Source organism: Simochromis diagramma, unplaced genomic scaffold, assembly GCF_900408965.1.
Source record: "Simochromis diagramma unplaced genomic scaffold, fSimDia1.1 OVJJ01000387.1, whole genome shotgun sequence".
Taxonomy (NCBI): Eukaryota; Metazoa; Chordata; class Actinopteri; order Cichliformes; family Cichlidae; genus Simochromis; species Simochromis diagramma.
Window position 1 is genome coordinate 6,607,071 of NW_024387152.1, and position 13,245 is coordinate 6,620,315.

At 36.5% G+C, this 13,245-nt stretch overlaps 1 protein-coding gene across 1 annotated transcript; it reads left to right on the forward strand.

Annotated features, from left to right (window-relative positions):
• The first annotated feature begins 1,945 nt into the window (after positions 1-1,945).
• LOC120743669 (taste receptor type 1 member 1) lies at positions 1,946-7,909 on the forward strand. Its single transcript, XM_040047383.1, has 6 exons — positions 1,946-2,152; positions 2,342-2,639; positions 2,758-3,483; positions 4,714-4,920; positions 5,228-5,348; positions 6,533-7,909. The coding sequence occupies exons 1-6, from the start codon at positions 1,971-1,973 to the stop codon at positions 7,459-7,461; spliced, it is 2,463 nt and encodes an 820-aa protein (XP_039903317.1). The 5' UTR covers positions 1,946-1,970; the 3' UTR covers positions 7,462-7,909.
• The last annotated feature ends 5,336 nt before the right edge of the window (positions 7,910-13,245 follow it).

Here is a 13,245-nt window from a genome sequence, read left to right on the forward strand (position 1 = left end):
TTCCATCATTAATCGCCCGTTCTAGCAAACTTACCTAGCATTTATACAAAAGCACTGCTCTGCTCCTTGTTTAGACACTTTTTAAGGGTATTCAAGCCTCCTTAAATTTCAATTCTATTATTTATAAGTAATAATGTAATTTTATGTTATCTCACCTCTAATATCATATTCTGGCAAACTGTTTATTGACAATGTTGCATGTCAGAAGGAAACAAGTTTAAATGTCCAGTGTTCTTGATGTCATGATGTCACAGTGCACTGATAGAAGCACTGGATGCTTTAACAACAAGGCTTTACATTAAAGGTCATTTTTTGGCATTATTTATTAGGAAAAAAAGCATAATGTATTCATAGATATACATAGTGTGTAATTACGTCTTCCAACAAACTGATGCATTCTCATAAACATAAAATGTATCTTTTAAAAATACATAGGAGTGGGTTTGCTGTATGTTCCGATGTTCCTCCACCATATTTGAATACAGTGGCTGTGAAGGATATCTTCCTTCCAACTAATGGCATTTTACACGTGTGTGTATAATTCGCCAAAGGTGGAGAGTAAAAAAAGTCATAGGCATTTGTGTACCATGGAGGGATTTTTATATTCATGGGCACACCTTCAGACTCAGCATATACAGCATCATACCTATGTTTTATCATTAAAGACAGGGTCTCCTTCACCAAAGAAATGTTTTGGTGAAGGAAACTGTGCTAATAATAATACTAATAATAATACTAATACTACTACTAATACTACTACTACTACTACTACTACTACTAATAATAATAATAATAATAATAATAATAATAATAATAATAATAATAATAATAATAATACAAAACCTAACGTAACTGCAATAGATGCACTTTTAATTATAAAGTAAAGAAAATGTTTTGGGATTAAAGTACAAACAAACAGATGACTGTTATTATGCCTAATGACTTTAACCATTAGCATATAACTGATTCTATATGAAAGTGTTTCAAACTACTGACTATTGCTAGTTAAAGCAAGTTTATCTGTAATATTTTGTTGCATTTGATCTTAATGCAGAGTTATAGTTGAAACACATTTTTTGTTTATCAGCCCACAGTCTCACCAGATGAGACCTATCTCTTAATATGAACCAGAAAGTTCTGCCCTTCAAACAGGGAGTTACCTGAATTCAAATTTGGGTTAGGGTTCTTGTCATTCACCACTTACATCTGCTGAGTGATTGCAAATTTTGAATGGCCTGTGTGGTTACATGTTAAATTATACAGGGATCATTTGTAAGAGGATGTGGTCACTTACTGTTTGGTAATGATCAAGGGGTGAGTTGTTGTTTTTCTGTCTTTTGTTGCTCGGACCTAGTGCAATCTTAGTTGAAGTACACATTTCTTCCAAAGGACAAATGCATTTTGGCACATTTTCTGCAGTGGAAAGAGCAGCTTGTAATTAGCATTAGTGTGCTTCAGTCATTTTAATAAATATCTACAAATACGAATAAATAGTTTGACGGTGGATGTAATGATTTTGTGATAGTGTAACATGATTTAAAAACATAAAACCAGCCAAAGGGCTTTTAAATCAAGGCCCAAACGTTTTATGCCAGTATTTATGCCAGCATTTCAGAATTCTAGCTTTGGTTGCGCCCAAAGAAGACAAAGATATTTTAAAGACCTCATATCTGTCACGGAGTCAAATAAAATCTAAAGTAATGTCTAAAGGAAGGAAATGATTAATTGAGTTATTCCAGATAGAAGCATTACACTAATTTGCTTGTGATGGTTGTTCAACTTTGTGCACAAACAGCAGCTTGGATGCTTTTGCATACTGATTTGTGAAAGTTCATTCAACCATTTATAGCATCACCATGTGCATGTAAATGATGACGGGAGGGGACAGTCATCACTGTATCATCACTCACTAAAGGCAGAGGCACATTTTGGTAGAGTGCACAACAGAACACTAAGAAAGAGCTTCAGCAATGAAACATTTTTTAAAATCTTTCTGTCTGCTAGGAGCATTTCTACATGTCTGCACTCAACATACTGTCCCAGCGTCAGAGTTTCAGCTCGAAGGGGATTATTTGATAGGTGGACTTTTTCACATTCATGACAACACTGGCTCTGTGTATCATGAAAGACCAGAAGCTCTCGACTGCACCACGTAAGTTTTATGATAAATCTAGTTGGATGCCTTTACAAAGTCCAACTACGTAGTATAGAATTTAATCTGATCTGTGTCCTTGTTCAATTGAATTTATGTAATAATAACAAAACTACAGAAATACGAAGCTTTTAAGCAATATTTCCGATTTTTATGGTTAATCCTGTTCTCTTGTCTTCTTGTCCTCAGTAAACCACTCACATTCTCAAATTATCGGAGATTTCAGATGATAAGATTTTCTGTAGAGCAAGTTAATAACTCTACCAATTTACTGCCAAATGTATCTCTTGGCTATGACATATTTGACCACTGCTCAGATACGCAGAATTTTCCAGGTGTTTTGAAATTAATCTCAGCTAATGGTTCAATACAACCTTGGAGTGACAAACAAAGTGTTCTGTCTAAAGTAATAGCTGTGGTCGGTCCTTTCACAAGCACTCAATCCCTGACCGTAGCCCCGCTACTCATGATAAATCTTGTTCCTATGGTAAGTTGTTAACAAATAATATGACAAAAACAGTTTTATAGAAAGATTATGACTTCTTTTTGTCATTATTTATTGTACCTGAAAATGATCAAATTCTCTATTATTTTCTATTTAACAGGTTAATTATGCAACTTCTACTTCTGTGTTCTCAAATAAGGCAAAATATCCATCGTTCCTGCGTACATTGCCTTCCAATTCAAACATGATAGATGTGATTGTAAGAATTTTGCAAAAATTCAACTGGCGCTGGGTTGCTTTCCTTAACAGTGATGATGATTATGGTAATGATGGTCTGGATTTGTTCACTCAGAGGATAAAGGATACTGAGATCTGCCTACCATATTCCAAAGGCCTGAGTGACAGCACCAATTACTCTCAAACGTTCAAACAGATGGAGGCAAAACAGATAAATGTCATTATTGTTTTTGCTCTAGAAAACAATGTTGAACCTCTCATTGAGTCAGCAATGCTACTGAATGTGACAAATAAGGTGTGGATAGCAGGGGATGCATGGGCCTTGAACAAAAAACTCCCCAAAATGAAAGGAATCAAAAACATTGGAACCGTACTTGGAGTAGCTGAGCCAGTAGTGACAATACCTGGTTTCAGTGATTTTTTGCATTCTTCCAAAGCCCAACTTCATTGTAAATATGCAGAGCAAGACACATTTTGCAATCAGAAATGTAACTGTAGTTGCATGAATCCTGAGGATATCTTTGCTGCAGACCCATCATACTCTTTTGCAATTTACTCTGCCATATATGCCATTGCTCATGCCTTACACAATACCTTACGATGTGGAGCTGACAAATGTGATAGCAATATCACAGTGTACCCCTACATTGTAAGTATACAAGCCTTTTTTTAATCATCCTGAGAACTGTCTAATAATGTTATGTAAAGGTGGTAATAATGTACTATAATACAGTACAAGTTATTGGACAAAAGGACCTCCTGATGATCCTCTAATCGCCTGAGCCAAGGTGTGAACCTGGCTCAGGCGATTAGAGGATCATCAGGGGGTCCTCTTGTCCCTCTGTGGGGGGACACTCCCACTAGGTTTAAATCTGGGATTCCCCACCATTTGACCTTAGAACTGAAGAAGCTTCTCGGATGAGAGGTGAAACGTCTTCAAGCAACTTAAAGAAGTCCAGACGCTTTTCTTTGCAAGCTCCTTTGATTATATACGCTTCATTTTCCAGCTAAACACACTTTAACAACCAGGGTTTTTTTGCACTCCTGAATCCAGGTTATAATGTAGAAACTACTGCACATGTTTCCAGGTAGTCATGACACTTCCTGGAGGGTTTTTTTTCTAATATGTCAATAATATGCCAGTAGTTAGAAACTGGCGGTCTTGCATTTTGCATCCCTGATTTCTGGTTAATACCACATGCTTCCAGGTAATAGGCCACAACATTAAAACACAGTCTTTGCATTTTCATCTTGAAACAAATAAAAATACTGAGGACCAATGTAGGATTAGTTTTACCATTATAATAGGATAAATATGTCCCAGAGTCTTGAAGCACTGACCAATATTACCTTATTATATTTTATGAGTTTACTACAACAAGTGTTTCTTTTCTTTTTTTTATTTAAATGCACAGGTTATCATATTACTACCACCATATTAATACATTGTATCATATTATATGCTATAATAAACTATACTTCTACCAACTGGTTTCTTGGATAATGATTTGCTAATGATCTTTATGATACTGATAATAACTTGATACTTCTATATTATTACTTTCTTGTTACCAAATTACCCAAATATTACCAAGTCATTACTGACAGAAAGTACTCTCTATGCTTCTAAGCAGTTAGAACAGGGAATTGCCTTCTACTGTGTTGAATTCCATCTTTTAACAATAGCTTGCAAGTCGTTTGAAACTGAGACGACGTATTGTTGTAATTCTGAAACCAAACTCTTTTTCAATAGTTGTAGAACTTGTCACTTCATATTGTGAAAAAGTTTAGGTCTACTATCTATATCATCAATATATGATTTTTTTTTCTTTTAAATACAAAGAATTAATGGTTGTGTAATTTTTTCTGCACACATCAGGTTCTAGCAGAGCTGAGGAAGTCAAATTTTACACTTGTAAATAATAGTATTCAGTTTGATGACAACGGAAATCTAAAGCAAGGATCCTATTCAGTAGTTTTCTGGGATAACAGTGGTGATGCACAGGAGATTGGATTTTATCACTTTAATTCACAAGTGCATTTCTTCGTGGATGATAGCAAAATTGAATGGCACACCAATGGAGAAGTAAGTTTTTATTGTTGTTGTTGTTATTAATACAACATTTAGTTAAATATAATATATGAAAAATGTTTGTTTGTTTGTTTGTTTGTCTCAAGATGATTTAACAGCACCAGCCAAAGTCAAAACACACTATCAAAGATCCTTTGTTTTTATTTTATTTTTTTCAGGGGTTTTTTTGGCATTTGTTGTTGTATATAAAGCATCTTTTTTGTGTTGGTTTTTCTCCCCAATCTGTTGCTACCCTTCAGAAATGCTTTTTTTTTTTTTTTTTTTTAACTTATTTTATGTGCTAAATAAATGTCTTGTACAGGTACCTACTTCCTTATGTTCCCCAGAATGTCCTGCAGGATATATAAAAAAGCAAAATGGAATCTATGAATGCTGCTTCGACTGTGAAATCTGTGCAAATGGAACTTACGTCAACATTACGGGTAATGTTTTGCAACGTGACTAAATATACAGGTTCATCATGGCAAAAGTACATACTTTCTTTAAGTACAAGTTTAGATATACAGTATGTGTTAAAAAAAACTTTGATTAAAAAAAACAAAGTACTGATTTAACTTCTTTTGCTCACATAAAAGTGAAAAGGCACAAGTAGTAATAAAAAGTATTAATATAATATATTTTTTTTATTTAGTACATGGGAATACAAACTTTTTCACACCTAAGAAGAAAGAGCACAGTCAGGAATAAAAGTGTGGCAGGTTGGGAAACACTAAAATCTGTTGTAGGGTCTCATCAATATAGTACATTTAATCAACAGAAGTTGACTCAAAAAGCTTTAAAGACAAGCACATTTACATTTCAGGTCTCTAAAAAACTGCTTTCTTATGTTAACTCATTGTTGTGGAAAATAAGTAAATCATGACAAGTTGTTCTCCCCCCCCTAAATACGCTGTAAGTATCAGTATCAGTATTGGAATCAGCAATACCGGTCCGGTACTTACGTGGTATTGGATTGATACCTGAATTTGTACTATCATATAGCACTAACTGCGACCACAACTTACAGACATCTGGACCAAAAAACAAATAAAGAATGCATCATTCTGTCCTACTTTAACCCCTGAGTATAATGATATAAATCATACAAAACAGTATACATAAATTATATATTATGTGTTTTTTGCCTCTTTCTTCTGTTATTTCAATAAGCTCCATTTAAGCTCAAATCAGTTGGAAGGCACTCAATGTTGGGGGGAGAAACTTACCTTAAATCCATAAAATCCGAAGTAACAAGCCTGTTCTGAAAATCTAATGAATAGCACAGACAATTGTGTTAAAATGTAGGGAGTAAAAAGCTGTTAGAAAAATGAATACTAAAGTAAAGAGTAAAGTACAGATATCTAAATTCTACAGAAGTGCCGTAACAATGTTTTTAGTACTTTGTTTCTTCCCATAAAGATTATTTCACGTGGTTTTAAAGAATCACCTTGATCCTTAAAAACTAAATGGACCACTGTCTCCTCAATAGTATTGATGCAGTTTTTTTCAGTTATTACAGTTATTTTGGGTGTAATGAAGCTATGAATAATGCAAACAAATTTGATCAAAAACGGAACATTTTCAAATTTAAATCTATTAATATGGTTTATTGTCTCTTGTAAAACAGAGAGTCCATACACCTGCCTCAAGTGTAAGGACATCGAATGGTCTGAAGAGGGAAGTACATCATGTAATCTGCGGGCTGTGGAGTACATATCAGCCACAGATATTGTGGCTATACTGGTCTTCGTAGCGGCCTGTGCATTTGTGGGCATGACGTTAGCCATGTCTGTTCTCTTTTCAGTCAACTACAACACACCTGTCGTCAGATCTGCTGGTGGACCAATGTGCTTCTTAATTTTAGGCTGTCTAAGTCTGAGTAATCTTAGTGTATTCTTTCATTTTGGTAAGCCGACAGTCCCTCTTTGTACTTTGAGATACTTACCATTTCTCTTATTCTACACTATTTGTCTAGCATGTTTTGTTGTGCGCTCTTTTCAGATTGTTTGCATTTTTAAAATAGCAGCCAAGATCCCCAAGCTCCACAGTTGGTGGGTAAAATATAACGGACAGTGGCTGGTCATTGTTGTTGCATTTGTCATTCAAGCAATCTTCCTCGTTATTGGCTATTCTTGTAAACCTCCAAGCCCCTATAATGAAACATCCTGGTACCCTGACAAAATCATACTCAGCTGTGACATCAGTCTACAAGCATCTACAGCTTCTGTGATTTTACTGTCATCAATATGCACTCTTTGCTTTATTTTCTCATACATGGGCAAAAACCTTCCTAGAAACTACAATGAGGCCAAAGCAATAACCTTCTGCCTCCTCCTGCTGATCCTCACTTGGATCATCTTCGCCACAGAGTGCATGCTTTACCGTGGGAAGTACATACAGCTTCTTAGTGCCCTGGCTGTACTTTCCAGCCTGTACTCTTTTCTGTTTTGGTATTTCCTCCCAAAATGTTTCATCATTCTTTTTCAACCCCACAAAAACACACAGCAGTACTTCCAAGGTCTCATTCAAAATTATACCAAAACAATTAGCCAGTAGCTCACTTCAGGAAATGTATCAATCACTTCAGATAGAGAAGTCATAGATGGATCTTTTTTAGTTCAATGCTCTAATGTCAAATCCTCTTTGAAATATATGTAAATCATGCTTGAGTTACTTAAAGCAAACAATTTTATTTTTAGAAATGTGCTTTATATTCTAAAGAGCTTTCACATAACTCATATCTGTAGTCAGCCATGTAGGATTCTGGCACAAGATTAAATTAACTATTTGGGGGTTATAGTTTCTGTTTATGTAAATCATGTTAAAGAATGGATGTATAGTTTTCAAAATCTTTTAAAGTTATATGCATTTCCATCACTTTGAAGCATGAAGTAAATATACACATGAATGAATTCTGTACTAATTCTGATATTTTCATGAACAGCTGTGTAAAAATCTGTGATTAAAAAAACATGAAATAAGATGTTTTCCTATTTTCTTTTTTGGTTGCTATAACGCAAATGTGACCACTTGGTGGCATCACTTCACAGCGTGCCTACAAGCAGGCCATTGGTTCAACCATACTGTACTTCAACGTTGCCAGTGCAAAGCCAAACTCTGGTGAAAAATATGCAGTTTTGTATTGCACTATGAAAAGAATTGTACATGTTACAGTGAAGAACTGTCAAAAATTGGATAGTGAATACAGGCTTCTGGGCAAATTGAGCTTGTGAATTTATACACTTACCACCGCTTTACTATGAATAACTTCCAGTCTGTGACTGACCGTCATTTTGTGAACATACTTTTATTTCAATTTAATTTAAAAAAAAAAATAGGCCCAATGCATTCAAAAACCTATCAGACATCTCTGAGACGGGCTGTCCAGGTGTGAATTAAACCACTAACTCTCGATTATTCAGCAGCATGGTTCAGGTGGGTGGTAAGTTAAAAGTAAGAGCTAAATGAATACCAGCAGCTTGAAAACCTTACTGTCTTCGCTTATCCTTACTGACATCGATGAACATGGTTCATTTTTTAGGGGAGATATATATTTCATTTGGATGCATTTTATGCCTACAGAACATAAAAAATGGCGAGTGTGTGCGTTTATTGGTGATCTTAAAGATGATCACATGCAAGGATCTTCACTCGTTTTTCTTTGTAGGCTATTATTGGATCAGAGATCAAACGTTTCCCTTCATATTCCTTAATTTAGTTACGTGTACTTTTGCTGTTTGGCCTCTTTACCAACCTCGTTTTGTTACTCTCTTCTTTGATGTCCCGTCAAATTTATAGCCAGACACAAACTATTGAGACAGCGCTGACAGCACTGATGGTCAAACACTTCTCTTTCCATTTGAAAGTCAAAGTTTCACGTCGTGACGCTTAGTAGGATTGGGATGCCCCGCGAAGTGAAACGGAAAGAGCCTTCCCGCAGGGGGTATGCAGCAATTCGAGAGGGTAAATTGCCATTTTGTTGTGGCCATTCAGCTTCCTGGCAGGGAAAAGGGGAGGATGGACCGTGAAAGTAGGAACGAATTGGTGAATGGTGCCACTTAGCATGGCATATGGCGCGTTTGGAGGGCTATACGCTGACACCAGCAAATTGACAATTTCATACTGATTTCAGAGTTACATTCGCCACACACGATGTTATGCAGAATTTCAGTGTGATTACCAACTTCAGCAATTTAACTGGGGTGAAATGAGCCTATGCTTCCAATGTGATATGACTATCTGCAACTTACAACAGACTCCAACAGCTTTTTTCTATTTAACAATTTAAACTTGGATTAGCCTCTCATTGAATGGATTTCTTTCCTTAAAAAAAGTTGGTTCAGCTAAGGGGGCACACATTTCTGTCTGACAAAATATAGAGCGAGGAAAATCAGGGTAACGCCCCACGCCTTTTCACTTGTACCTTTCAATTTTCCACTTTGCCCAGATAAAGAGAAAACCATGGGAAAAAAAAGTTGGTCAGCAACTGGTCCCCCCCAAACGCGAAAAACAAAACACATTTTAATGGAGGCAATTTGCATTTGGTGTCCATATGGGATTTTCCTTGAACGTTATATACCTTTTTTTAATCGAAAGACACAGATCACTCGAAGGTCAGAGTCCATACCACGAGTTTAGATTAACATATAGCTTCCATTAGTTCAGTGTTAAGGGTTAATAATTCCTTATTGTGTTTAGGAACAGTTAAACTGGAATATTAGTGAAACTTTTAAATCTAAGTTTAAAAGTGCTAACGGCTAATTAAATGACTGCACTTGAGCAATTTTTCAGTCTGCACATCCTTAACACAAAGCCTTTAACTGTCTCATCGCTGGGTTGCTTTTTCGTTTCGTTTTTTTGTTCTGGTCTTTTGTTAAATATTAACACGTAATTTAGTGTATCCAACCAAAGTAAGAGTCTTTAATAAGCCTTTAAATATCCCGAGGAAATCTGTGTCTTCTGTTATTTGACCAGAGCCTACAACTTTCATAATAGCTCGTGGCTTTTCAGAAAGTCCCTTAAGCATCTGAAATACTTTTGCACCTGTCCGTGCAGCTCTATTCACAGTGGTCTTTCTACTCACAATAAGCAGTCACACCAGCAAGCCTCTATCATTATAGGGACCTGTCAACATTAAAGTAAGACACTGTGAGTTGAACTTAGACTAGATTAAACGTCTGCAAAGAAAAAAAAAAAAAGTATTGCACTATTACAGTTAAAGAGGGCGTCGTGTGTTGATCCATCTGGCCACACTGACAAAGGAAGGTTTGATGTTTTTTAAACCTGAAAAACAAAAAGGGGGGTTTTCCAAGTTGCTCATATGACTGTTGTTTTACGCACGGCTACAGACACCGCGCTAAAGGCTGCTTGGTTATTTTCATTTAAATTTCGCTCTAGTCGTTCAGAGTAAATGGCAGATGTTTTGCAATTCAAGGCACATCAATACCCTTGCGCTTTAGTGTTTAACAAAGGCGCCCTCCTTTTGTCAGGCTCTTGTGTCTTTCACAACAGAGCCCAACAAAGGTTTCATCCTCCAGCGAGTTATAAAGTTACTTTCCAGTCAGTTCATTTCGGCCCTTGAGAAAACCTTAAGCGATGTTAATGTGCACCTCTGTCCTTTTCATGCGGTAACCCCGGCACACACAGGCAAACACAGGCCATTATGTTGCCAAACCAAAGTAAGAAGTCTCTAAATAACCCGAGGAGCAGTCTATAGAAATTCATGATGCCGTTTTCATTTGATGTGTGATCAGAGCTTTGCCAACAGGTCCGTCGCGTGGCTTTTCAGAAAATCCTGTCAATATTTCCAATATTACTTTTGCAGTGCACCTGTTCGTGTACCTGCTCTCTTTACTGTGGCCTTGCTGCTCAACAATTAGCCTTTTGGGCGCACCAGTGCTGCCTCGGGTCCATCTGAATGGGAGGCGGTACATCGATTTGCTCCGCTCACGGTGAGCCAACTTTTGGGCCCAAGTTTGCATATTTTAACAGGTCTGCGAGGCCATGAGGAGTGGCTATAACCTGCAATATATTTCCATAACACGGGCTAAAGTGGATATAATTATAATACTAAAGATTTAATTTCTGCTGTTTTTACTTTTTTCTTGGCCTGTTATATATATCTAAATACACTTCACTTGCATCACGTAAATAAGCATTGCTTTATAGCTTATATATAACATAAATGTTGCTCTAAAACTATAGTTTTTAATTACTTTTTAAAATAAACTATTTTACTCTGACGTTTCCTAACATGAAGGTGACCTCTGTATTTCTACCCATGTAGCCTACTGTTAGGCACAAGCCTATTGGCTTGCAAATGCATCACTTTCCCTTTAGGAAGAAAACAGTTATTGCAGTAATTATATAATTACCTCACTAATTGTTGTTAACAAGTTCCCCAATAGTCCAATTATTACCGCATCTTTGTCAGGTCCCCTCCGGCAGGAATCCATGACAAAGGTCCAATCGCGTTAATGAATGACCTGAGGCTGAAAAGTAAAAGTGGAGCGAAGGACCTGTCCTTTTTAAAAACATACACTTAACTTGTCATTTAATAGCACTTGTATTATGATGCCCGTTGAGGACACAAGTTTCTCGCTGCGCTATTCTCATGGGTAGACGATGCCGTAAGAACTTACGACAGAGGTGAGGCGGTTTTGGAGGAAAACAGTTTCAAAGCCTGATTGCATTCCGCCACTTCAGAAACAAGCCTGTTTTCATTTTGGAAATCTAGTTTTGTTTCTGTTGTTTCTTTTTTTTTATTCCTTTGTCCTAACGAAAAATCCAACACTAATTGAAATTACACCGAGTAATCAGCGGGGAAATCGCTCCTCTGTGACACAGAATAACAAGACAGGCGAGTGTTTTGATGCCATGACTCCACGCTGAAATCAGCCCTCCACGGTCCTGTGTAAAAACCAAGCGTGAAAAAGCAGATAATGTGACGGATATTGGACAAAAGGCATCAGAAGGCCCACTTACACCCAGAGCATTTCGGCCAAGTTTCATACCGATTAAACGCTGAAGCATAACACCAGAACTGTGTCCCGCAATTTTTCGGTTTTTACTCAATTAGTTACTCCTGACACAACTCTGCCAATTCAATTCATTCGACTGAGGGACTTCACGGCTGTGGTTTAGTTCTGCGAAGGCAATAAATTTAACATCAGCCTTGGATTTCAGAAGCCCGTTAAATTAAATTAAATGTCCGGTTGGTAAAAGGGTTATAGCAGGGACATTGTAGAAGTTGACTGATTACCATTTCATAGCAGGATGAAGAGGGAACTAGTGTTGGTTCGGTTTAAAACTGAAAGGAGTCTTTTGATGCACACTGTAGTTACAAATCAGAGCAAAAGAAAAGATCAGTGGAACACCGCTAAAATTTGGCCTCTTTTCATTCTCGGCCTCTATAGACTGAATACAAATATGCCCCTCCTTTAGCAGGGCCTCACTCATTTCAACACAGGCATTGTACACAGGATCAAGCAGGAGAACAGGGGCAGTGTGAGACAGGTTTTCTCTACTGTGTCGCGTGTCTCTCAAATAAACTTTACTGAAGTGCGCAACCAGCTCCATACATCTACTGAATGAACTGCATACACTGAGCCCGTTTACCTTAAAACGACAGCGATAAAATCCAGTGCGCCATAAGCCCTTGTTTACTTAGTCCCACTTCGATCCCACAACCCTTTAACTTTCATATCTCATGCGTGTTTTATAATATCAGTTAAAAATGAACACCGTTTTGTTAATCAGTTTTTACTGAGTCTGCATTTTTTGTTTTGTTTTGCTTTGTTTGTTTTCAATGGGTGCTTCAAAAAAAATTCTTACGGGGTGCAGAGTTCCTGTGGGCCACACCACGTGTCCTCGTTTAAAGTATCACCCACTGTCAGGGAATGAGTCAACTAGCAGTTTTTGTATTTTGTCGTGCTGTCAGAACAACAACATGTGGCATGTTGTGTTTATAGTTTTATATAAAAGAAATAACACCAAATGTTATTTTAAATGACTGAAAGCAAAATTATCACAGTGTGGACTACTACTACTACTACTACTACTACTACTACTACTACTACTACTAATAATAATAATAATAATAATAATAATAATAATAGTAAATATGAGAATTTTGCTTGTGCATAAAACTTTTTTTGTTAATTAAAGACTATAAAAAGTCTCTCGGCCTTATTAAAGACAACATTTATTCTTTTTTTACACAACATGCCAATTACATATACAAAAACTAAGGAATAAAGGAAGGAATTTATGATGTTTTCATACTAAAAAAAAGCTTAGTGAACATTTTGCTGATATTATTTTATTATTGGGTTATTCTGA

What these genes read in the sequence shown, in the direction of transcription:
- LOC120743669 (XM_040047383.1), top strand. Translation starts at nt 1,971, where the DNA reads ATGAAACATTTTTTAAAATCTTTCTGTCTGCTAGGAGCATTTCTACAT. An exon ending in TCACAGTGTACCCCTACATT is followed by an intron (nt 3,484 to 4,713) that starts GTAAGTATACAA and finishes TGCACACATCAG; the next exon opens with GTTCTAGCAGAGCTGAGGAA. An exon ending in AACTTACGTCAACATTACGG is followed by an intron (nt 5,349 to 6,532) that starts GTAATGTTTTGC and finishes CTTGTAAAACAG; the next exon opens with AGAGTCCATACACCTGCCTC.